Genomic DNA, 24,268 nt, shown 5'->3' with positions numbered 1-24,268 from the left:
TTGTGGCACTTTTAAGGGAGAAGAAATTCTATGGTTTTTGACATCCCTTTTTGCAGTTGTCACACATTGTTGATGTAGCTATGCAGCTATGCAGGATGCATAGCTATGCACTAGGTTGATGTAGCTCCCTCTGCACTGTATTAAAATCAGCCATACGGCTCTTTGAGTTTGGGAATAAGCAGCGATTATCGAAGAACTTTTGATAATTTTGCCACATACTGCAATAAATGATCACCTCATTTAGAAAAACTAGTTGGACTTTTAAGGTGATATTAGGATCGCAGCATCATTGTATATGAAGCATCAATCACCTAAAATTTCAAGTAAATGCTGTAGATAGTTTTGGAGATATGACGCCAAACATTGAAAGTGTCCGGAGTTAGGAACTGTCCGGAATTAGGCGCACTTACCTTATCCATTACACTTCGCTGTCGGCTATGTTCAACCCGTTACACGTTACACAACAGTACGAATCAAGAACTGCTCGAAAAGCACCTCTGCAATCGAAATAGCTACTATGAAAAATCTGTACAATTTTCGAAGCCATGACGTGCTGCCACCAAATCGACACCTTTTATTTAATTTATTTATGCCATTTAAATAATTCACAGCACAATAAGAAAATGCAAATGGTAGAGCTATAAGCTGTTATAACTCAGATCTAAGACCTGAGAGTTGAAGAACTCTGCAAAGTATTGATGCTGATAATCCATAACTTGACTTGTAGGATATTTGGTCACATTATGCCCCTCAAGTAGCACTATTGCTTGGTGTAATTTTGAGGTGATAGGTTAACAACATAATGAGTTATGTTTAGCCAAACTTGGAAATTTGGAAAGGCTATGCAGCTACGTAGAGCACTACAGCCAAAAACGTTGAAATACAAACTCTTGAATGTATGGTAGTCAAATGCACTTAAATTGCTGATCTGGCAAGTGATGTACATCAGCGTTACAGTATATGTAGCAACTGAATCTTGCCATAATAACCATGCAGCTAACAACTTAGAGTCTATTAACCACCCTACTTATGTTCAAAGACACACAAAATGAGAAATCAGCTGGTGTTGCATAAGAGATACATATCTCCAATATTTCTTGTAGAGCAAGTGCAGTTGTCGTAGATAGCACAATTTGATTAGCTACATCAGAATCTCAAACATAGCTAATAATGCAGGGCGGTGTATAACTGGAATGGGGACAGGAATGGGGATGGATTATTAGGGGTAAAATTTTATATAGCAGGGATAGGGCAATACCAGATATTAACCCTGGGAACGTCTCTACTATATGGTAATGCAAAGCTGGTTCAAGGGGGATTCTAAAGCTTCCAGAAACTGGTAAAGCAAGTTCTTGATACCCTAATAAATGCAATGGTGTTAGGCTATAGTAGTATTTGATAAACGCTATCAAATTACACCGCTTTAATTTATGTGACATGCTTTTCACTAGTCTTGGAATTATGACCATTTGTTGGTATTTCATTTAGAATTCTGGGATCCAGTTGCTATTGCTGAACAGGCCAGGTCTCCATCCAAAGACTACTGCTATGGCTACCAAAACACTGACACGGCTGGGAAATATATTACTACTATGAAGCTTGAAATTGGTGTGGACAGCACTGCCCACTTGGCAGAGCATGAGAAATTGCTTAAAATAGCTTCCTATGATAAAGCTGAAGCCACTGGCACTTACATTGGGCAGATCAACATGATTGCAGTTTCTTCATTTTCGGGGCCTGGTGCAGCAGTGTGGGGCTATGATTTAGTTCACCATGATGATCTCAAAAAGAAGCTTTTGTTTAATATCCATGATGATCCACATGATATGTTCAAAGTAAATCCCAAGTCCCCTCCTAAAATACCAGTGTACGATGTTACACCCCTCCTTGAAGCTTCTGAGAAATTGTATGGAACTGCTTCAGATCGTCGATACCCAATCCTAGCTGGTGCTCATGTGCCATGTGCAGTAAAGGAAGAATATTCATTTGAGCCTGGCACAAATAAACCAGGTTGTGGCTGGCTGTATAGCTTTATCTCACTTGCCATTGCAGAAAATCGAGATAGGGATGCTTGCTTGTTTGTTGAAGATTGTGGCTTTTACACAAAGGAGGAATTTCCAGCGGAGTCTGGTGAAAAAGTTAAAGAAAAGTTAGAAAGCAAACTGAGGAATGTCACTTATTGCCAATACCTGTGTGGAGAAAATCAGAAAACACCTTACAAGGAGATATTTGCTGGATATGTGTATGAGTATATTCCACCGGGAATGTTTGGTTGTGCTCTGACCTGTGCTCCATATGTGTCCCTTGCACAAGGTGCATATCCCAACCAAGATGCAAAAAAATTGGCTACTATGAGCCTCGCTCAATGGGAAGAAACCATATTTCCTTCACATAAATAACAATGCTGGCTATCGTTCTTATTGCAATAAACCCTTTGTGTAGGGGTTATTTTAGTTTAAGTAAAAGACTTTGTAGGAAAGTAGCATGTACGATTTAGACTTCTTGAACATCAAAGCTGTATCTGAATTATTATGTGTGGTTATAATTATTGTATTCTTTTAAAAATTATCATAATACGCTGATCTTACTTCCACCATGTAATGATAATAATAAATGTAATGTTATGACAGCGAATCCAGTATGTCACTTTTAAAGCCTGCTTGTTATAAAACATTTTTAGCTCTAGCATCCAAATTATTGATACTGCTCAACACAACTTTGTCCAAACATGCCCTTATTTTAGGTACCTGCCTATCATGCTATGCTGTGGTGCTCAAAAATTTAAACTGTTGTACTCATAATAATTATGTTTAAACTTGCCTTGGCCTATGACAAATTTACACCTTTTGAATGTATTATAATAATTTTTGAGTAATTGTTTAAAAGTTACTAATGAAAAACACACTCTATTATGATGATACATATAATGTAACATGTTATGTAACTGCTCTATTATAGGTACTGATTATGCTATTAGTCTCACATAGCCAGACTACTGCTTTTTTGTATGTGGGCAGAAAAGTAGTGGTATGGTTATGTGTGTAAGTGAGAAAGAGAGAGAGAGTTAGACCTGAGTCAAATATGCTCAAAAGTTTGCCCAAAATGTTTTCAGATATTTCCCAAAATTTATACCTATTATGCTCTCTTCAGCATTCCCATTATGCTTACATTATGCTCCTAAGTTAGTATCATTTCTTACAATCTTGGAACATTTTGATCAGTGAATGCTGTATTAGAATATTTCACTACAAAGTGACTATTCTATTAGATAGCATCAATTTATGGAGCTTTGTATAATGCATTTACGTGCTCTAGTGCAGTTTGCAGTTTCCACTGACTGCACTATTAGGAAGTATCTATCATGGAATTAAGCTCTATAGTTGTTTGAAATATCCACCTAATATGCTAGCATTATGCTGCAATGCACTCCAACCCATTATGCCTTTTACAATGCTGGCATATTAGACATAGGCCTAGAGAGAGTAATTATGACAATCTATATCCATGAAGTGCATTTTTCACAGACAACAGTATGACAAAACCTTTCTAAATTACCATCAATAAGTTTGATGTTCAGAACAACCTATACAATAATAATTATGCTCAAATTTATGCAAGCAAAACAGGCTAATGCCAAAGTTCTAATAATATAGTACCACTTTCACACCTCAGATCAAAAGAAAACCAGTACATATATATTATGCACATAATGCACTGGTTTAGGAATTTCAAAAAGATTTTGTGACTGGCTTGTGACAAGGGGTCTACCACACACATCAAATTCTATGTACTTGGAAGATCGTGACACTGTGTTCAAAAAGCACAAATCCGTACAATTTTCTCCATCTATTAAGATACGTTGGTGCTCATTACCGAACAATTTTTATTTTAATAGTCTTTCCAATCTATAGTTACAAAGATTCATAGTTACAAAGTTTCAAAGTTAGCAAATTGGATGTGTGTAGAAGATCCCGGCCCTTTTTGCAAACTCAGTCACAAAATATAAATTATATGCATTGATGTGCATAATCTCGTTACAGTACATATATCTTGTTAAGGCAGTGTGTATATCCCATTAACATAAGATATTGCACAGTTACGGAATCCTAGTGTACTGCCAAGCTTGTTCTGAACCAACTATGGCACAAGTTTTGCTTGCGCATCAATACTGGGAACATTTTAATGTTGTATCTATTAAAACTGTTGCTTCTGTATACAACTACAGACAGATTATTAATGCTATATTTTCAACATGCAATGCTAAAAGTTTTCATGGGGCTGTTTTACCATTTGATTGCTAGTTTTTACAGTTCGAAAACTTTTGTGGTACAAAAGTAATGCAAAAGTCATTTACATCAGGAGAGCTAATCAACTTTTGCTTGAATGACATGATAGAGATACATTTAGCAAGAGAATGAGTACAACATTTAGCTATTATTTTTAGTGCATGGCTAAGATCAGTGGTAGCTGATGTGTTTATTACTAAACTGGTATGATTTAGTAAAAGCTTGGAAAAAAAACAGTCAACTTAATTCCATCTTATTGCTTAGTCTGTATGAGAACACATAATTGTGCACTCACAGGTATTTAATGAAGGTACCAATGTCAATACATGATTGATTAAATAATATTTGTTAATACCCTAATGTTTATAGCTGAAGATAGTTCAAAAATGGCTGATGCAGCTGCAGATGTACCAGTAAAATTTGTTCTGAAACCACCAAAGGTAAAAGTAGTTTGAACATACAGTATAACCATAATTTGTATGTTTACATACATAGATTATAACAATCACATAATTTTTTTGCCTACAGGGAATGAGGGACTATACTCCCATGCAAATGGCAATCAGAGAGCACCTCTTCACTACCATTCAGAATATTTACAAGCGTCATGGTGCAGTGGCTATTGATACACCTGTTGCTGAATTGAAGGTATCTAACAATGCATCCTTTCCTTTTTGGTTTTTTTCAAATGTCACATAGGAAACTCTTACCGGGAAATATGGAGAAGATTCCAAGCTGATTTTTGACCTAGCTGATCAAGGAGGAGAGCAGCTTTCCTTAAGATTTGATCTTACTGTATCCTTCCCTTTTGCTCCTAATCTAAATTGTACAATGTTCTGCAAAGTGTTCCATATAATTGCACTTAACCTAATTTAGGTACCGTTTGCACGGTACATAGCCATGAACAACATAAAGCAAATCAAAAGGTTTCACATTGCTCGAGTGTACCGTCGAGATCAACCCTATATGACACGTGGACGTTACCGCGAATTTTATCAATGTGTAGGTTAAAGGAATATTGCAAACGACTTTGTTGCATTAAAGTTTACAGGATTTTGACATTGCTGGTGACCATGATCCTATGATACCTGATGTAGAATGCTTAAAGATCATTACTGAGATTCTTTCTGAGCTAGACATGAAAAAGTTCATAATCAAAGTAAACCATAATACATACCAACTGCAATGTACCAAATATGTATTGCTTTAGGTAAACCACCGACAACTTCTTGATGGTATCTTCGCTGCGTGTAATGTTCCTGAGGAGAAATTCAAGACAATCTGCTCTGCAGTAGACAAACTTGACAAGGTACAGCATAATATAATTATAGTTATATTAGAGTGCACATAATTACACTTTACATTACATCTTTACTTGTAATGACCACATCTAATATTTATCGTTTTTCTGAATGGCTTAGGAGGATTATATAATAAAATTTAATAATAGGTGTACAAATGTTATGGCTATTTAGTTTAACGCTTTAAATTAAATTTGATATTGTCATTTTTGTGTATTCTGAAGAAACCATGGGCAGAAGTGAAAGAGGAGATGACACAGAAAGGACTAGGTAATGCCTCTGCTGATAAGATAGGTGTATTTGTTCAGATGAGAGGTAAGTAATAACTCGATAAAACTATTTTATATTCATAAATGCATATAGTGCAACCGGGCATGTACTTCCAAAAAGTTAAATTTCATGTTTCTGGTTATAACTTGAGACATACACCACACATCTTAATTCTGTTGTTTGCACATGGTTATACTCATGTATCTGTACATATTTGTACAAAGGTTACCATGGCAACAACCACAATTATCTCGCAAATGGTATATTTATGGTTTTTGGTTTTTTGTATCTAGTTTTATATACTTTTGAGTTTTTCAATAATTTTCTAGTAGATGAAAGGTTGCATCAAGCCCGACAGTTTGTAGTGCCAGATTTGTAAAAAAATGTTTTAAAAGTAGGTTATGGTGATTTTTGTGATTTTCATAGGGTTTCGAAAAAATGTATCTAGTTTCACATACTTCAAAATTTTTACATATACTCATTATTTTCTGAAAGGAGATAGACATGCCTAAAATTTGTAGCTGGGGTTTTGTAAATTTCTTTTTAGTTTTTGTTTTATGACATCGTAAAGTCAGATTACTGATTTTTCTGTGAAATTTGTTGAAAACCACAATTTATAAAAGTACGCTCTGAGACACTGCAAATATGTATAACCACAAAAAAGCAAAAAAATATGAAATACTAATGAGGAAAGCAACACATGAAAGGATAAAAACATTATAGAATGTATCTAGTGGCATATAGAAATAAATGCGTGGGCGAGGAAGTAAAATAAGTTTGGAGGTTTATGCCCGGTTGCACTATAATTGTGACCAGATTTGCGAAAAGGGGTCTTCCACACACATCCAATTCTATGAACTTGGAAGACCATAATGTTGTGTTCAAGAAAGATACAAGCCTGAAATTTTCAACATCCATTCACCTATGTTGGTTCTTACTATTCACTAAATTTCAAGGCAATAACTGTTTCCAATCTGAAGTTATGAATTGTCAAAGTTGGTAAAGTGGATGTGTGTGGAAGACCCCTTTTCGCAAATCCGGTCACAATTATGTACTGTACATTCATACTTCCCAGCACATATGCACATATGCAAACATACGTATGTGACCAGGCCTGCAATAGTAGGGCATGTGGGCACATGATTTTTGTATACCTTTTCACACTTCCATCATTCATAACTTTTTGTACCATTATACTATAACATTGCAATTTTCACCTCTTAGTATGCATTTAATTGGCATCATTATGCAAGTTACAGAATGGAAATATAATTTTCCAGCACAGAGATATGACCTGTGGAGCGATGGGATGTAGTTTGTGCCCACATGCACTGTTTTCGCAGGCCCTGTCACATATATACATGCATCATGCAACTATAATAATTTTTTGCTATATACATATGTATATATAAAGCATTATAACTATATATATATAGCTATACCAAAATAGTCAAACTGAGAAGAAACGTGCAGCTTTCAAGGTTAAAAACTAAAGGTGGCAACCAAGAGATGGCTGCTATATAATTATGTTGTTAATACTAATGATGACAGCAATGATGTCATTGTCAAACTCCATTGACATTAAATGGTTAAAGCCATTTCTTGGCCACTACCTTAGATTTCACATCCTTTTTATACTTGTTTTAAAAATGAAACAAATTTTGCAAATTTGTTTATATACGTCACAATGTTGGTAAATGCAAACCTAAAGATAGGTTATGCCTGGTTGATATTAAAGGTTATTTAACTCTGCTTATTGTTCTACTAGAATGATAGAATGAGTAAAGACAACTTACATAGTGTAAAAGTTAGGCCTCAGTCAAATATTATGTTCAAAAATTTGCCCGGGATTCCTTCAGGAATTTCCGTAATTTTTCACCGATTTAATATGCTCTTCATTGTTCCCACTAGGCTTACATTATGCTCCTAGTTTAGCAACATTTCTTACACTTATCTTAGAACATTTTAACGCGTGAATGCTCTATTAGAGTATTTCATAACGATAATAGAGCAATCACTGCTCTAGTGATTACAAAGTGACTGCTCTATTAGGGAGTATTGATCTATTTTCTTGGTATATCTCCACCTAGTATTCTAGCATTATGCTAGCATAGCACTCCAGCCTCTTATGCTTTTTATTATGCTGGTATATTTGACGCAGGCCTAGTAAAAGTGTTTGCCTGCAATATTTTATTGTTAATGTTGAAAACAAATCTTGCAATTATAAATTTGTATGAGTAGATAGGCTTGCACCAATTATGCCAGCATAATTTCGAGCATAATAGGCTAGCAAAAGTATCAAGCATCAAGCACTGTTATAACTCAGGTGGTCATAGCACACTTAAACAGCAGCACACCCTTGGGGTGCAGTCACACTTTCAGGATATGGTGTGAAAAGCACATAAGATAAGCAGTGTAACTGTACATTGGTGTGTATGACACCAATATTTATACATGAAAAGCTATTCTGTGCCATTATAGATGATTCCAGTATTTAAAAGAGGTATTTTGTGGCATCCTTTATTATTGAGGGGTTGTAAGAAGGATCACAAAGTATCAATTTCATTGAATTTACGTGTTTAAAATATAATTGTGACAATAAACTCATTTTGTGCTAAGCCATTACACACAGGCAGTTCAGATCAATGCACAAAGCTGGTATATATGTTTGTATCAACAAAATTAATTTCCATTAGCTCATCGCTAAATAAAATACATCAATTATGTCATCAGAATGTAAACAACAGTATAGGGATAACAATGCTGTACACTAATGATCCGAGGGGCCAGTACATATCGTACTCTAGAACATGTAAACCTTGGTTGAGTGAAATTAAAACCCACAATGAAACTCCATGCTTGGTGATATAGGTTTTAAATACATTTTGAAAACAATGCTTAGGTAGAGATGTTAAAGTAGGTAAATTGCTGACTGACACATAGCGTTGTGTACTGTTTGTAGATTGTTGACATTCCAGGATTGTAACACCAATTGCAAAACTGTAGATGATGTAGCATTTTATAAATAATACTGAGATTTGTAGTTGACTTTGATAATAGCTTGTCATGACATGCCTCCCACTCCTAAATGCATTAAGTGCTTTTTGTCATTTGTAAACGTATGGTCACACTCTTATTAGTGTGATTGATGTGGTGTGCATACTACGCTTGTGAAGATGTGCCAGTTTGGACAGCAATATCACACCTGTGCTGGTGTGTTATGATCATACCAGCTTGCTAGCATAATAGGACAATTTTCAAGAATTTAAATTAAAACGTGCAACGCGTGTGTCAAAAATACTGCACAACATGAACACTGCACATTATTACTCTATTTCATATCAAAAAAACTTGTAGTATTACTATTTTCACTATTTCCTGACTGATTATTCACACTTTATAGAAATAATATCGATATACTCTAATGCAGCAGTCAGGAAATGCAGATATACTCTAATAAAACAGTCAGCTCTCGAGCATAATCTTGATTTTGAGAGCATAATAGGCAATTTTCAAAGCATAATTGGCTCAAGCCTAGTAGTAGAGTAACTTGCGGCTTGGTTGTTACATCTATTTAATGTCTTTTGATGATGGTTAATGTATAAATGCACCAATTTTCAGCTCTTGTAGTGTGACTTTCCTCTATAATATCTCCTTTATGTATGCCATAATTTTGGGCAATCATATTGTGTATTTGCATTATGTGTACAGTCTACAGTAAGAAAGAAAAGAAGAATGAGGAACACATGAGATATTTATCATAAATCTGGCATGTACACATCCCCAGCACAGAAACACACTGTAAGAATCACTCTAGCTAGGTAATGGACCTAAGAGATACATTTTCATGAAAACTGTAAAGGGAGGTACACTGTATACCACACGCTACCATATGTCCAATGTGCATACAAATCCCATGGTATTAGCTAGCAATACAAAATTTATGCTTTAGCAGGGGTGTATCCTAGGTGGCTTCCAGATTTGGTAGTGACTTAGCTTTATTGGTCTAGAAGTCTGAGTGGCACAGCCCCAACTTTTGACAGATTTTAATATTAAAAGTCTTGAAACATTACTATTGATACATGATATCATTGATTGTATAGACAATTTTCATTACATGTTTGGTTCCCTTAAAGTCCTAATATGAATTGTTTTGGTTCAACTATGACTGGTCAAGTATTCTAGTAATCCAAGTACATAATTATGTGACCAGATTTTGGAAAATCAGTCTTAATGTCACATTTGAAATACATAGAAATTCACACCTATATGCATCACCACTAAAGCACTTATGCACTAAGTAAAATATTTCACAGAATTTATTGTAATTCAGGATACTGACTACTGATGTAATCACTGTAAAGCTAAGTAGAAGTTTGTAATGCCTTATTTTAGTCACAAATATTCCAGTTGTAAAATGTGACATTAAGACTAATTTTCCAAAATCCGGCCACATATCCAATTCACATTAACTGCTAAATGGTTCTGTTAGTATTGTATTTACCCATTTAAAAATTGCATTCTGTTATATGAATGCTCAATTAGAGTAGTTTTAACTGCCCTATTAGAATACATCTGACTGACCTATTAGAGTTAGGAAGGCACACTCCCACATACTATTGTACTCTCTTTTTGAGGATGATTTCATATAAGTTTCCTACTGCACACTGTAGCTATACTACCCTGTCTGGTTTCCATTTATTCTGTATATTTGTGCTGCTGAGTTAAGATAGCCTAGTGTTCCAACAGCAAGCCCACAAATTAATATTTCTGACGGGTTTCTAAAACCCCAGGAACCCCCCCCCCCCTTAACTATGCTTCCGATTTAGTTATGCAATTAAAAAACATTTGTGACCGGGCCTGCGATAATAGGGCATGTGGGCACATGATTTTTGCCTACTTTTTCACACTTCCATCACTCATAACTTTTTGCACCATTATGGTATGGCATTGCAATGTTCAGCTCTTAGTCAGTATGTAATTGGCATCATGATGCAAGTTACAGAATTGAAATATACGTTTCCAGCACCGAGATATGACCAGTAGAGTGATGGGGTGTAGTTTGTGCCCACATGCCCTATTTTCGCAGGCCCGGTCACATTTAATGAATTATTTACCCTTAATTATGATCCTGTGCTGCTTGTTTGAATCACTGGGTAGAGCTCCTTGCTGTTAACATATTAATGATTGCCATGTAATTATGCTATTAATTTTATAGACTATCACTGTGAAAAAAGAGGGATATAAGATAGTATTTCCAGTGGCTTATTGAATACAAAAAAGCTTGGTATAACCTGTATTATACTAACAATCCCTATAAGGCTTTAGTTAATGTGTTAAACATACTGAAACTATATAAGTGATAGTATAGTGTGGGCATTATATCAGATATAAGCTATTCCAAGTATTGTGGTAATTAAACTGAAACCATACATGCAATAGTATAGTATGCATTATACTAAAGTATAAGATGAGTATAATACAGGATTTATATTAAGGCTTATTTGTATTCAATAAGCCACTGGAAATACCATCTTATATCCCACCTTTTTCACAGTGTATGAAAAGTTATTGTATTTATATATGCTTACATTATTATTGAAAGGTGGCACAGAGCTAGTGACCAAGTTGAAGTCTGATTCATCACTGGCAAAAGAGCCAAATGCTGTTCAAGGTCTTGATGCTATCAGTCTTCTATTGCAGTATAGTGAGGTGTTGGGAATTGCTGATAAGGTATTTAGAAAATAATTACTTAGTGACTTGTATCATACAGTATGATAGTTACTGTATAGTAGGGACCACAAAGGAGTAGGCAAAATAACATCACCCAAAAACCAGCCTCAATTTTCCCAGACGACGATGAGGCAGTATTTGTTAGGAAAATTACTCCCAAACAAGCTTTTAGATCGACCCGAAACGCTTTCAACAAGTTGCTACGGAATTTTAAAAATAATTTGTTTAATGGAACTGACTGACTGCCTGGTGCGTTTTGACAAGCGTAACTCGATAATGGCTAAGGCTACGGCCTTGATTTTTTCACTGTTCGACGTCGCTTCGTCCCAAGAGGTGCCTTTTGGCATACCGCAGTACATACAATGCATTCTTCATGGACTTACCAGTGTCCTCCTTTGTGTACCATTCATCTTTGCTGACAGCGAAAGGTGTCGATTTGGTGGTAGCACGTGATGGCTTCGAAAATTGTGCGGATTTTTCATAGTAGCTATTTTGATTGCAGAGGTGCTTTACGAGCAGTTCTTGATTCGTACTGTTGTGTAACGTGTAACGGTTTGAACATAGCCGACAGCGAAGTGTAATGGATAAGGTAAGTGCGCCTAATTCCGGACAGTTCCTATCTCCGGACACTTCCAATGTTTGGCGTCATATCTCCAAAACTATCTACAATATTTACTTAAAATTTTAGGTGATTGATGCTTCATATACAATGATGCTGCGATCCTAATATCATCTTAAAAGTCCCACTAGTTTCTCTAAACGAGGTGATTATTTATTGCAGTGTGTGGCAAAATTATCAAAAGTTCTTCGATAATCGCTGCTTATTCCCAAATTCAAAGAGCTGTCTGGCTGATTTTAATACAGTGCAGAGGGACAACTATGACTTACCACTGTACCAAGTTTCGTTTGCAAACAATCAGCCAAACACTTGCTATGGACGATTTTGTAAGAGCCAGTCTCATTGAAGCTGCATAAATATTTGCGTAATTACACCTAGATTTGAAATAAGATAAGTGCGCCTAACTCCGGATAGTTTTTGCTTTCGGTGCTGTATCTCCTCCATGCAAGCGAATTTCTCAATCCTTAAAATGTGGTGATAAAGCCTATCCTATGGTGCATCAGTCCTGCAAGTCTCATCAAAATATCTCCATCTGTCGAGGAGCTGCACTCCAATATTCAACTATGTATAAATTTCGCGCATGCTCCTAACTCCGGACACTTTTTTATCACGCCTGATACAGCACTTACGAAGTTGATCTCGAATTTTAATCACCACCACGTTAAACGTGCATCTATTGCCCACCTCATACTCGATTTTGAGAGTCATGGTACCTTTCGTTGCCGAGTTATGAATTTCAAATCTAGGTGTATTTACGCAAATATTTATGCAACTTCAATGAAACTGGCTCTTACAAAATCATCCATAGCAAGTGTTTGGCTAATTGTTTGCAAACGAAACTTGGTACAGTGGTACGTCATTGTTGTCCCTCTGCACTGTATGAAAATCAGCCAGATAGCTTTTTGAGTTTTGAGCGATTATCGAAGAATTTTTGATAATTTTGCCACACACGGCAATAAATAATCACCTCGTTTAGAAAAACTAGCTGGACTTTTAAGTTGATTTTAGGATTACAGCATCATTGTATATGAAGCATTAACCACCTAAAATTTCAAGTAAACGCTGTAGATAGTTTTGGAAATATGACGCCAAAAATTATAAGTGTCCGGAGTTAGGAACTGTCCGGAATTAGGTGCACTTACCTTACCCATAACTCGGAAAACGAAAGGTACCATGACTCTCAAAATCGAGTATGACGTGGGCAATAGATGCAAGTTTAACATGGTGTTGTTTAAAATTCGAAATCAACTTTGAAAGTGTTGTATCAGGCGTGATAAAAAGTGTCCTGAGTTAGGAGCATGCGCGAAATTTACACGTAGTTGAATTTTGGAGCACAGCTCCTCGACGGATGGAGATATTTTGATGAAACTTGCAGGACTGATACACCATAGAATAGGTTTATCACATCATTTTAAGGATTAAGTAATTCGCTTGCATAGCGGATATAGGGCACCGAAAGCAAAAACTGGCCGGAGTTAGGCGCATTTACCTTACTTCACTTTTCAGACGATAATTAATATGATTGGTACTCACAGCACGATTTCTTTTGGTATGCGTGAACTGCAGAGGTGCTTTACGAACAGTTCTTGATTTTAAATGCTGTGCAATGGGTCAGGGCCGGAGCCCACGGTCCGACCAATCACTTTTCAACTACTTGATTTTAGTGAAAAAGATTGGGATACTCTAACAGAGCAGTCATCAAAATATACTCTAATAGAACAGTCATCATGATACTCTAATAAAGCATTCAGTATAGAATATAGCTTATAGTCTAAGCCATTACATCTGTGTTTACGTCTTAAATTATCCAGTGAGTCATATGCATGGCACACTGCATTGAGCTAATTGATCATACATGTCATGCATTAGCATGCAGTTACAATCTAAAACTAAACTTTTATGTTGAGAAAGTTTTGCATACATCATGAAAATAAAATTAGCTACTACCTATAATAGTCAGATATGCAACTCATGGTAATATAGCACAAGATTACCATTGATGTTAACAAAAAGAAGAGACTTTGCTGCCATTTCAGAGCATCTATTGTCAAAAGTTTCCCTGGGGGAGCATGCCCCCTGACCCTTCTAGCTTAGCATGCTGTGTGTGCTTATGGCACATGCAGTTAAGTAACACACCAAAGCAGATAATCTCTGATTACAGATTATATTAGATCAATAAAAACTGAGTAGTGTGCATGACTATGACCTTCATTGCAGTCCATGTCTGGCTTGACCACTCAATCTCTGGGCCCCTGCTCTGTAATGGGTTGAACATAGCTGACAATGAAGCATAATGGATAATTCACTTTTCAGATGATAAGGGGCTGGGGTGCGCTGCGCCATCTCAGATGTTGGATGCGTGGGTTCACCAGTCATAATAAAATAAAATAATTTACAAAAAAAGTTAACAAACAAGTACATGAAAAAATTTGGAATTTTCATCTAGAGTAGGGACCATAGCACATCGATAAAAGTAAACAAGTTGGAGTAGTCCATGATATTAAATCACAGTAAAACAATAAGAAGTGTTATGTTCCTATTGTGCATTTCCGTTATGGTATTTTAAGCACAGTAGGGATGTAACACTTCTTATTGTTTTACTGTGATTTAATATTATGGATTACTCCAACTTGTTTCAGTACTTTTTATCGATGTGCTATGGTCCCTACTCTAATTGAAAATTCCATTTTTTTTTGTGTACTTGTTATTTAAGAGTGTGGTATACTGTTTGGTTTTATGAAAAGAATTAAATGTTTGAACAATTTAAGTATAGTATTGCTACAAATCTGGTGTATAGCTCATTTTCATTATATGTGACCGAGCCTGCAAATATAATAATTAGGGCATGTGGGTACATAAAGATTTCATTGCTCTAAACTTTTGAAGCGATCAAGCTATTGTCACACAAATTTCAGTGCTTATTTCTAATTTACATGACCTTTTAATACAACTTACAGAATGCAAACATTCTAAATCAACACTGAGATATAATCTGTTATGTGATGGGGTGTAGTTTATGCTCACATGCCTTATTTTTGCAGGTAATGTCACATTATATTAAACATGCAAGTAGGTAACATCAGTGCAATTAAACTTATTAGTGACATGAAATGCTGTTCAATAAGCTACTAATAACACTGTTTTTCATCTTTACAATTATGCTATGTACTATAACTGTATAAACAAATATCATTTTCTGAGGTAGTATTGTTTAAAAAATTAGATGTATTCCAATAGTTTTGATAGATGCATATTCAAAGCATAAAACTAATAGTTGTTTAAGAAACAAACCACGCAGTGACCAGTACTAACAAAAATTGCAGAAGCTTTAATGGAACTCAGAACCTAAAGAGTTCACTGTCCATTCACTAGATGTTACCATTTATTTCAAACATTGTTTTAAACTAGTGGATAACTAAAGAGTTGTAAATATATAATTATGTGACCGGATTTGCAAAAAGGTATGTTTTCACACACAAAATTTGACCCTTTTTTAACTTTGAAGCTTCATATAACTTCTTTATTATTGTATACAATTGAATGAACTTTTCCATAAGTGCAGCTAAAGTATCTGGTTACATTTTGGTACCAAGAGTAAGTTAATCAGTATAAGGAGTCAAGTGTTATATCATTTGCTTGCTGGCATGTAAAATGTGTAGAAAGGTACCCTTTTCGCAAATCCGGTCACATATGCATTTAACTTGCCGGTGTGCAATCTTCTGTGCTCGTATATATGTGACCCAGTCTGCAAAAAGAGGTCTTTGTATATAGCCTTTCCAAATTGTCATGTTTGACTAGTCATAATTTCTCATGTTTTCAACCTATCACCTTCATATTACACCAAGCCATAGTGCTATGTTAGGGGTATAAGGAGACTAAATTACAGGGTGATACCGCATTCACAAGTCAGGTTACAGGTTGCCAAGTACATGCAATTGAAGAGGTTATAAGACCCCATATTGCAGACCATTTACAATAATTTGTTCAGTTTAATGCTCAATCAATTTCCATGCATTCAATGTTATCCAATTTAGATTTCATTTGATTTAAGTCTGGCAAGAGGCCTTGATTACTACACTGGACTAATCTTTGAAGCTGTGTTAACTGGTGAGTGAAGAACTTAATGATTAATATGTGCATGCACATTCAACTCAATTCATTTCGTTTAGCCATGTTTATATAGAAATTTCATCAACTACAGATTGTAGTTTTTTAATAGGGGCATAGTCAAAATTTAGTCATAAGCCTTTGTTTTTAAGCAAATGCATACTTTAGTCTAAAGTTTATTTTCGCTGTTGGAAGTACATAAGTACCACATATTAAGCACATATTAAACCAGTTTTAATCTACAGCATTCTGTAAATGTGACCAGGCCTGCAATAATAGGGCATGTGGGCACATGATTTTTGCCTACTTTTTCATAATTTCACCACTCATAACATTTTGTACCATTATGCTATGGAATTGCAATTTTCAGCACTTAGTAAGCATTTCATTGGCATCATGATGCAAGTTACAGAATGTAAATATGCTTTTTTTTTCCAGTACTGAGATATGACCTGTAGAGTGATGGGGGTGTAGTTTGTGCCCACATGCCCTGTTTTCGCAGGCCCGGTCACAAATGATTATCTCCTTTAGGCCTGAGTCAATATGCTCAAACTTTCCCCTGAATGCTTTCAGGAATTTCCCAAATTTTTTATCTATTATCAGTGTTCCCATTATGCTTGCATTGTGCTCCTAGGTTAGCAACTTTTCTAACAATTATCTTGGAATATTTTAATCAGTGAATGCTCTATTAGAGTATTTCATTACAAAGTGACTGTTCTATTAGAGAGTATCTATCTAAAGCGCTATGTGCAATGCTCTATTGCAGTTGCAGTTTCCACTGACTGCTCTACTAGGATGTATTGATCTATTTGCATAGAATTGAGCTCCGTAGTTTGAAATATCCACCTAATATGCTGGCATTATGCTGGCAAAGCACTCCAGCCTATCATGCTTTAATTATGCTGGCATATTTGATGCAGGCCTAATCCCAAAACTATTATTATCTTAGCATTAATTAAATCTCTTTTTGTTACCATTCCAAATATGACTGCTCTCTACAAGTCAGATTTACATTGCCATAATCAATGCGTTTGTAGCGATGCACTTTCTGAGTACAAAATATTATTTTCTTGTACAATAGTTGTGAATGTGCTGTTTGTTTTTCCATAAAGGTGAAGGTGAAGATGGAGTTGGATCTGTATCTGGTGGAGGACGTTATGATAGTCTGGTTAACATGTTCAGTCCAAAATCAAAGGTACGTATGATTGGGTATAGATAGGTTATTGTCCCTTAAATACTGATTCAAACAACAGGTACCATGTGTTGGATTCAGCATTGGCATTGAACGAATCTTCTCCATAATGGAAAATAGAGCTAAGGTAATTTTCAGTTTCAATTATGGGTTACACATTATACAATGTTTTTTATTATGATAAGGATGTTCGAACAGTTGAAACAGAGGTTCTAGTAGCTTCTGGACAAAAACATTTACTTCCTGATCGATTAAAAGTGTGCAAATTACTCTGGGAGGCAAAAATACCGGTATTGTAGGATAATGAAGTACTAGTGTGAGGTTTTTATAACAGACAGAAATTTTCTACAAGGATAACCCTAAACTTCTGAACCAATTCCAGTATTGTGAAAAAGAGAAGATACCATACATGGTAATAGTTGGTGATGAAGAGAAGGCCAATGGAGGAGTGAAAATAAGAGATGTTGCCAGCCGAAAGGAGGTACATGTTCTGCATTAAGAAAATTACACTGCATAAATTTTGCAGGAGTTTGCCAAATATGAAGAAATTGTTACCCAGATTAGAATGCTACCTAGACCTAAATAAAGACTCTTGGTCTTTTTGGGAGAATAAACATGCTATATATGTATACTTTATAAATAGCAACTGAAATTTTACTGATTAGGAATAAATGCGTGGAACTAAATGTTTGATTTTAAAAGGCTAAAGTTGTTATATAATTTGCAAATACAATTACCATACTTGACCATTTAATAGCCATGGCTCATATAATAGCTACCCCGAGATAGTAGCCATATTATCCGACTTGTTGGAAATTATGTGTTTAGTAATGTTTCCTTCTTCGACATGTCGGAAGTTGTTTATTTTGTAAATTGGACTGATTCCAACATGTCGGAGAAGCTACCCTCGCATAGTCACTGCATGGTTTCCTTGCTGAAATTTATAGTAGCTGCAGCTATTAACCAGTCAAATATGGTTACTAACATTTGAAATCATCAATTGCTAAGCAATGACCAATATTGTTATTATTTCACCTCCATAGGTATCTATAATTATACACTTTCCCATCCATTGTCTGGCCATACCCATGCATTTTATGTAATTGCTATACCATAGCTGCAATGCTTTTGTCTGATTTAAACACCCTTAGCCTTGGGATGTAGTACACAAAGCCTGAGCAAGTGATGTATACTACTTGTGTACTTTTACCTAATAATATATATGTATATAAAAGAACAAAATTATCATCACGTTTTGAAATATACCATTATAGCTATGTATAGCTACCAGTAATTGATCATAATTTATGTTAAAATTTATGGTTTAATAGCTGTTGTGATTTATCTTCGAAAACTAACAGCCCGAAACTCACGACGAACACGAGGTCACTTACATGGCAGCCATTTTTTATCACGTGATTGAAACATGCGTACCGAAAACCTATATCCTAATTACACTAACAAAGTTAAACCTATAATAAATACAAATCAATTCTAACACACTCCCCCTGTTTGGTCACAGATGGGAGCAAACACTGTCAATGTCCAGTCCAGGTTCTTCGTGTCTGTTCCCCCCTGATTGCAGCTTGTCTACGCAGCCTGGAATTGTCATCCTGTTGAGGGACTTCAGTATCATTTGCACCTTCAGCCATTTTATCCGAATCATTAACAAGCGAGCCATCTGTTACAACTGTGGGAGGAACATCAGATTGAATTTCTTCTGAACAAGCAACCTCAATGGGAATTAGATGACGTGTGCTCCTCTTCAATATCTTGGGGGGTCCACTTCCTGTTGACACATTAATTAAAGCTGCTCTAGCAATTCCATCTGATCCCTTTAGAAGCTCAATTACCTTAGCAAATTTCCAAAAAGCTCTTTTAATATGTTCGTCCTTTAATATTACAACATCTCCAACTCGAACAGAAGAGCCTGATCCACTGAGCTTACTTGTCCGTACTTCACGTAGACTAAGTAGGTAGTCTTTCCTCCAACTGTTTATTATCTGATTGAGTACGTGCTTGTGATTCCTTGACCTTCTTGTCAGAGCAGCATTAGTACTAACAACTTCATAGTGTCCTGCACATGGGGAAACAGCCATCCGTCGCCCATACAGTAAATGTGATGGGGTCAAGGCATAACTCACCCCTTCGTTGTCATCATATACGAAGGTCAAAGGACGACAATTAATCACAGACTCCACTTCAATAAGGATGGTGTTCAGTTCATCATATCGCAAATTTGACCTTCCTATTATCTTCCTCAGGGGTCTCTTCACTGTTTGTACCATCCGTTCATAAAAGCCTCCCCACCAAGGGGACTTGGCCACAATAAATTTCCAAGTGGTACGCTGGTTACTCAAGTACTGCAACACCTCAGCAGCTCGACAAATCGAACTGATTTCTCTTGATGAAGACTTAAAGGTCTTTGCGTTGTCTGAGATTAAAGTAGCTGGCAAGCCACGCCTACCAACAAACCTACGAAACGCCAGCAAAAAAGTGTCGACATTAAGAGAACGAGTAAGCTCCAAGTGAATTGCACGGGTAGATACGCACGTGAACAAACAAATGTAGACTTTGGAAGAAACGTCTGAATTTCTTAACTCTCGAACATACAAAGGGCCTGCAAAGTCTAGCCCGGTGTGAGTAAAGGGAGGACTGTCTGATACTCTGAACTCTGGAAGATCAGGAGAGGGCTGCAAGCCATAAGGAGGACCTTCCATCCTTTTACACATTACACATCTTCTTATGATTCCTTTAACCAACTGCCTACCCTTCAAGATCCAGTACCTCTCGCGTGTGGCTACAAGAGTAGTATTCACTCCCCCATGCTTCACTCGACTATGTACCTCCATCACAAGTAGCTTGACGAATGGGTGCTTGGTGGGTAACAAAATAGGGTGCCTCTCAGTCGCAGCTAATAATGCATTGCCAAGTCTCCCCTTGCACTTCAGAATTTGTTTATCTAGATAGAGACCAAATTGTTCAACATACAATGGCTTACCATGAACAGAGTTGCTCTTCAAGTACTTAATCTCATTCTCAAAGGCCTCCCCTTGAATGGAACGAATCCATAGTGTTTCAGCCCTCTCCAACTCTGCTGCCTCCAACTCAGAATCATTACTATATTGTACATTGAGAGCCTTGAGTGGAGTACCCTTACATGTTTCTATAAATCTCAGTACTCGAGCAGTAACCCTGAGTAATACACTCCATTTGCTGAATTTCTGGCAGTCAATTATATTGTTCAGGTTTAGCAAGCCATTGCAAGCAACAGTAGTCAACACATGTGTTGTATCTTGAGCCGGGTTCTTGGCCAGTTCAGCAAGAGTATGATCATTAGGTTGAGGGTTGATAAGTTCAGGCCACTCACTCTCTGAGGACTTCAAATATGGTGGGCCTCCCCACCATAGGGCAGAATCCAACAACTTCTGAGCCCCTAATCCACGAGATGGAAGATCAGCGGGGTTAAGAACTCCTGGACAATGCTTCCACTGACTTGGTGAGGTATGAGAACGAATTTCAGCAACTCTTCTTGAAACATACTGCTTCCATGGTCTGTGATTTTTAATCCAAAATAGAGCTGCAGTCGAATCAACCCAGTAAGTAGGGGTTAGCTGCATTGGGAGTTTCCCAAGCACGGCGTTTACTAGTCGTGTTAGTATCAAGGCACCTAACAATTCAAGACGCGGAATCGACTGTTTCTTGACCGGCGTCACTCGTGTCTTTGATGCAACCAGGCTAATAGAGATGGTACCATCCATGTAGACATTTCTTAAATACAAAACAGCAGCATAGGCGTGCTCAGAGGCGTCACTGAATCCATGCAGCTCACTGAGACGTAAAACCCGTCCCTTCTGGAAGTAGCATCGTGGTACTCGAGCTCCATTTAAGATACGGAACTCAGACAAAAATTTGTTCCATTCTCTTAAACACTCACCCTCTAACGGCTGATCCCAATCGGTGCATTGACAACACAATGTCTGAAACAAAATTTTTAACTTGACCACAAAGGGGCTAAGTATACCCAAGGGGTCAAATATACTTGCCGTGACCTTCAACAATGATCTTCTGCTTGGAGGAAATTTGCTTGCTTGGTCAGTCAATTCTAAGAAATTGAAATGAAGCTCATCTGAACAGCTGTCCCAACCCACCCCAAGCAACTTGGACTGAGGGTCACCACTCCCAACAATAAACTGAAGTGACTTATCTCCTCCACTCGACTGGCCTGGAGTAGCATCAGTACATGAACTAGATTCAGCATTGATAATCCTTGATATCAATTCTGGTGAATTTGAAGCCCATTTTCTCAAGTTGAAGCCTCCTTCAGCCATAACATTCTTGGCAACCACGTAGGTATTAAAGACCTCCTCAACAGTGGCTCCCCCAGAGATAAAATCGTCGACATAAAATGAGTTCTTAATAGACTGAATTAGTTGAGGATATTGAGACTGATAGTTATCAAGATGTTTCGATATGACTGAACCCAAAATAGCTGGGGAAGGACGTAGACCAAAAACCAGCCGAGCAAATCGCAATGTAATAATATCACTAGCAGCATCAAGAGGGTCCGTAAACCATAAGAAACGTAAAACATCTCGATCTTGGGGTGCAATAGATACCATTAAAAAGGCTTGCTCAATGTCTGCAGTTACTGCTATCGTCTGCCAACGGAACTTCACAAGGACATCAAATAGTCGAGGAATCATATTTGGGCCTGTCTTAAGGAAATCATTCAGCGATAAAGGATCCATTCTAGTCTTTGCTGAACCATCATATACCACTCTTAGTTTAGTGGTCTGCTTGTCCTGACGTATTACCCCATGGTGAGGGAGGTAATGTACTGTGTTACTTGTTGCCGTAGCTACTCGTGAATCATCAGGGACTAACTCAACTATTCCCTTACTTATTTGGTCTTGGATAATTGTGTGATACCTCTCGAGGAGCTCAGGTGATTTCAATAATCGAGAATGAAGATGCCGCAATCGACCCAAGCAAAGGTCAAAGTGATCAGGAATAGATGGACCAGATTCCCTCCAAGGCAGGTTTACTTCATAGCGGCTATGGCAAAACTTCAATCCGACTAGAAAACCATCTTCGTCAGCCAAATCCTGGGAATCATCTAATACTCCAATTGATTCGGTGTCCCAAAAACTCCTTAAAGTGTTGACAAGGTCATCATTCTTACTTACTTTCACTAAGTCATCACAGTTCACTATTACATTACAATGTGTGAAGTTCACAGTATCACTATTGCCTGAGGGTCCCGAAAGGAGCCAACCCAACCTGCTATTCACTGCTACCGGACCATGGTTACCGACGATTGTCTCTCCTGTCACTACAGACCAGTAATAGTCAGATCCAATTAGAATATCAATTTGCTGTGTAGAATCACTGGCATCAGCTAATTGCAACCCTGCAAGGTGACTGAAAGCACTTGGATCAACCAAACGAGGAAGTGGACAGCAGATAACAGGTGAGGTGTAGGCTGTAATGTTGAAGGTTTCATTACTATACGGACTCTGAATGGGGACCTTGATAATGTCACACGGGTTCGCCACAAATGAGGAACTGCCAAAGGTATTAACGCGTAATTTCTCTCTTCGGATTGACTTCAGCCCTAGACGTTCTTGCAATGACTTAGTGACATAAGACAGTTGGCTACCACCATCTAAAAGTATTCTTATTGGGACTCTCTTGGTCTCTCCCACAGCAATGGCTCGTGCAGTTTGCAAGAGTACAACCCCCTTGCCAGTACTGGCCTTGTTAGAGTTAGTCGTACTTGTGACACCTTCGATACTTGTATCAACAGTTGACTTGTCAGTTAAGCGTAAATCAGTACCACCACTGCCAGTGTTCACTGCAGGGGGTGCCCGTTCACATATTGATTGGTGGTGCCGACGGTGACAGTGTCTACAGGTCCTCTGGTTATTGCATTCCTTTGACTTATGTTTAGCCCTTAAGCAATTAAAACAACGACCAGCCTTCAGAAGTATGTCTTTACGATCCCTTACACTGGTTACTGTAGAACAAGAAGCTGAGTAGTGTTCACCATTACAATAAACACAATGCATCCCGTAATTATTGGCAATCAATGCACTACCCGTGGAAGAGGGTTCACGCCGCGGTGGCTGGGCAACAGGGTTCTTCATCGTACTAATGGTAGACCCTTCGCTCACTTCCCTAGCCTCTACTTCCTGTTTCAAAATGTCAAGTAAGGGGTTGATCTTCCAAGCATTTCTACCGGCTTCACGGGCAATTCTTAAACGAATCTCATCTGGTAGTTTAGTCATTATGACTGGAATCAAGAAGCTTCCATACTGGTCCGACGTAACTCCTAGTGCCTCTAAGCCTCGAATGTTGACCATTATCTTGTCATATACTGTACGAAGTGCACCAGAGCGATCACTTGTGCAATTAGGAATTTTAATTAACCCTTCCATATGAGAACATATTATTTGTTGGGGGTCCCCAAATCTTTCTCTTAGCATACCAATGGCAGTGTCATAATGGTCATCAGTCAATGTAAGCCCCTGAATACACTTTAAGGCTGTGCCTTCTAACAATGAATTTAAGTAATTAAACTTATCCACCTTCGATAATTCTGTATTCTCATGGACAGCCGATTTGAAAGAATCCCAGAATGCTGGCCAATTCTTGACATCACCCTTAAATCTGGGAAGTTGCAATCTAGGCAGTCGAGGTTTTGCCATGGCAATAGAAGAAGGGGGGTGGCAATGAAGCATGCAACATGGGTGACACG

At 37.3% G+C, this 24,268-nt stretch overlaps 2 protein-coding genes across 2 annotated transcripts in view; one reads left to right on the top strand and one right to left on the bottom strand.

Annotated features, from left to right (window-relative positions):
• The window catches only part of LOC136247317 (histidine--tRNA ligase, cytoplasmic-like), a 35,157-nt gene extending 16,903 nt beyond the window's left edge, over positions 1-18,254 (top strand). Inside the window, exons 3-16 of the mRNA XM_066038938.1 lie at positions 4,656-4,726; positions 4,815-4,934; positions 4,986-5,081; positions 5,163-5,288; positions 5,338-5,445; positions 5,497-5,595; positions 5,812-5,902; positions 11,463-11,590; positions 16,244-16,316; positions 17,429-17,511; positions 17,570-17,635; positions 17,694-17,798; positions 17,843-17,989; positions 18,035-18,254. Coding sequence (XP_065895010.1) covers positions 4,656-4,726; positions 4,815-4,934; positions 4,986-5,081; positions 5,163-5,288; positions 5,338-5,445; positions 5,497-5,595; positions 5,812-5,902; positions 11,463-11,590; positions 16,244-16,316; positions 17,429-17,511; positions 17,570-17,635; positions 17,694-17,798; positions 17,843-17,989; positions 18,035-18,094 — 1,373 coding nt within the window. The 3' untranslated portion in view covers positions 18,095-18,254. The remainder of the gene's footprint in view (positions 1-4,655; positions 4,727-4,814; positions 4,935-4,985; positions 5,082-5,162; positions 5,289-5,337; positions 5,446-5,496; positions 5,596-5,811; positions 5,903-11,462; positions 11,591-16,243; positions 16,317-17,428; positions 17,512-17,569; positions 17,636-17,693; positions 17,799-17,842; positions 17,990-18,034) is intronic.
• A 792-nt stretch (positions 18,255-19,046) lies between these two features.
• On the bottom strand, positions 19,047-23,873 carry LOC136248098 (uncharacterized). Its single transcript, XM_066039912.1, has one exon. It carries the CDS (start codon positions 23,871-23,873, stop codon positions 19,047-19,049), a length of 4,827 nt encoding a protein of 1,608 aa, XP_065895984.1.
• Between the last annotated feature and the right edge of the window lie 395 nt (positions 23,874-24,268).

The sequence above is a fragment of the Dysidea avara genome, chromosome 2 (assembly GCF_963678975.1).
Source record: "Dysidea avara chromosome 2, odDysAvar1.4, whole genome shotgun sequence".
In the NCBI taxonomy this organism is placed as follows: Eukaryota; Metazoa; Porifera; class Demospongiae; order Dictyoceratida; family Dysideidae; genus Dysidea; species Dysidea avara.
This window is presented reverse-complemented; position numbering and strand designations above follow the sequence as displayed.

Coding starts and splice junctions, on each gene's coding strand:
- LOC136248098 (XM_066039912.1), bottom strand. CDS start 23,873: ATGGTCAACATTCGAGGCTTAGAGGCACTAGGAGTTACGTCGGACCAG.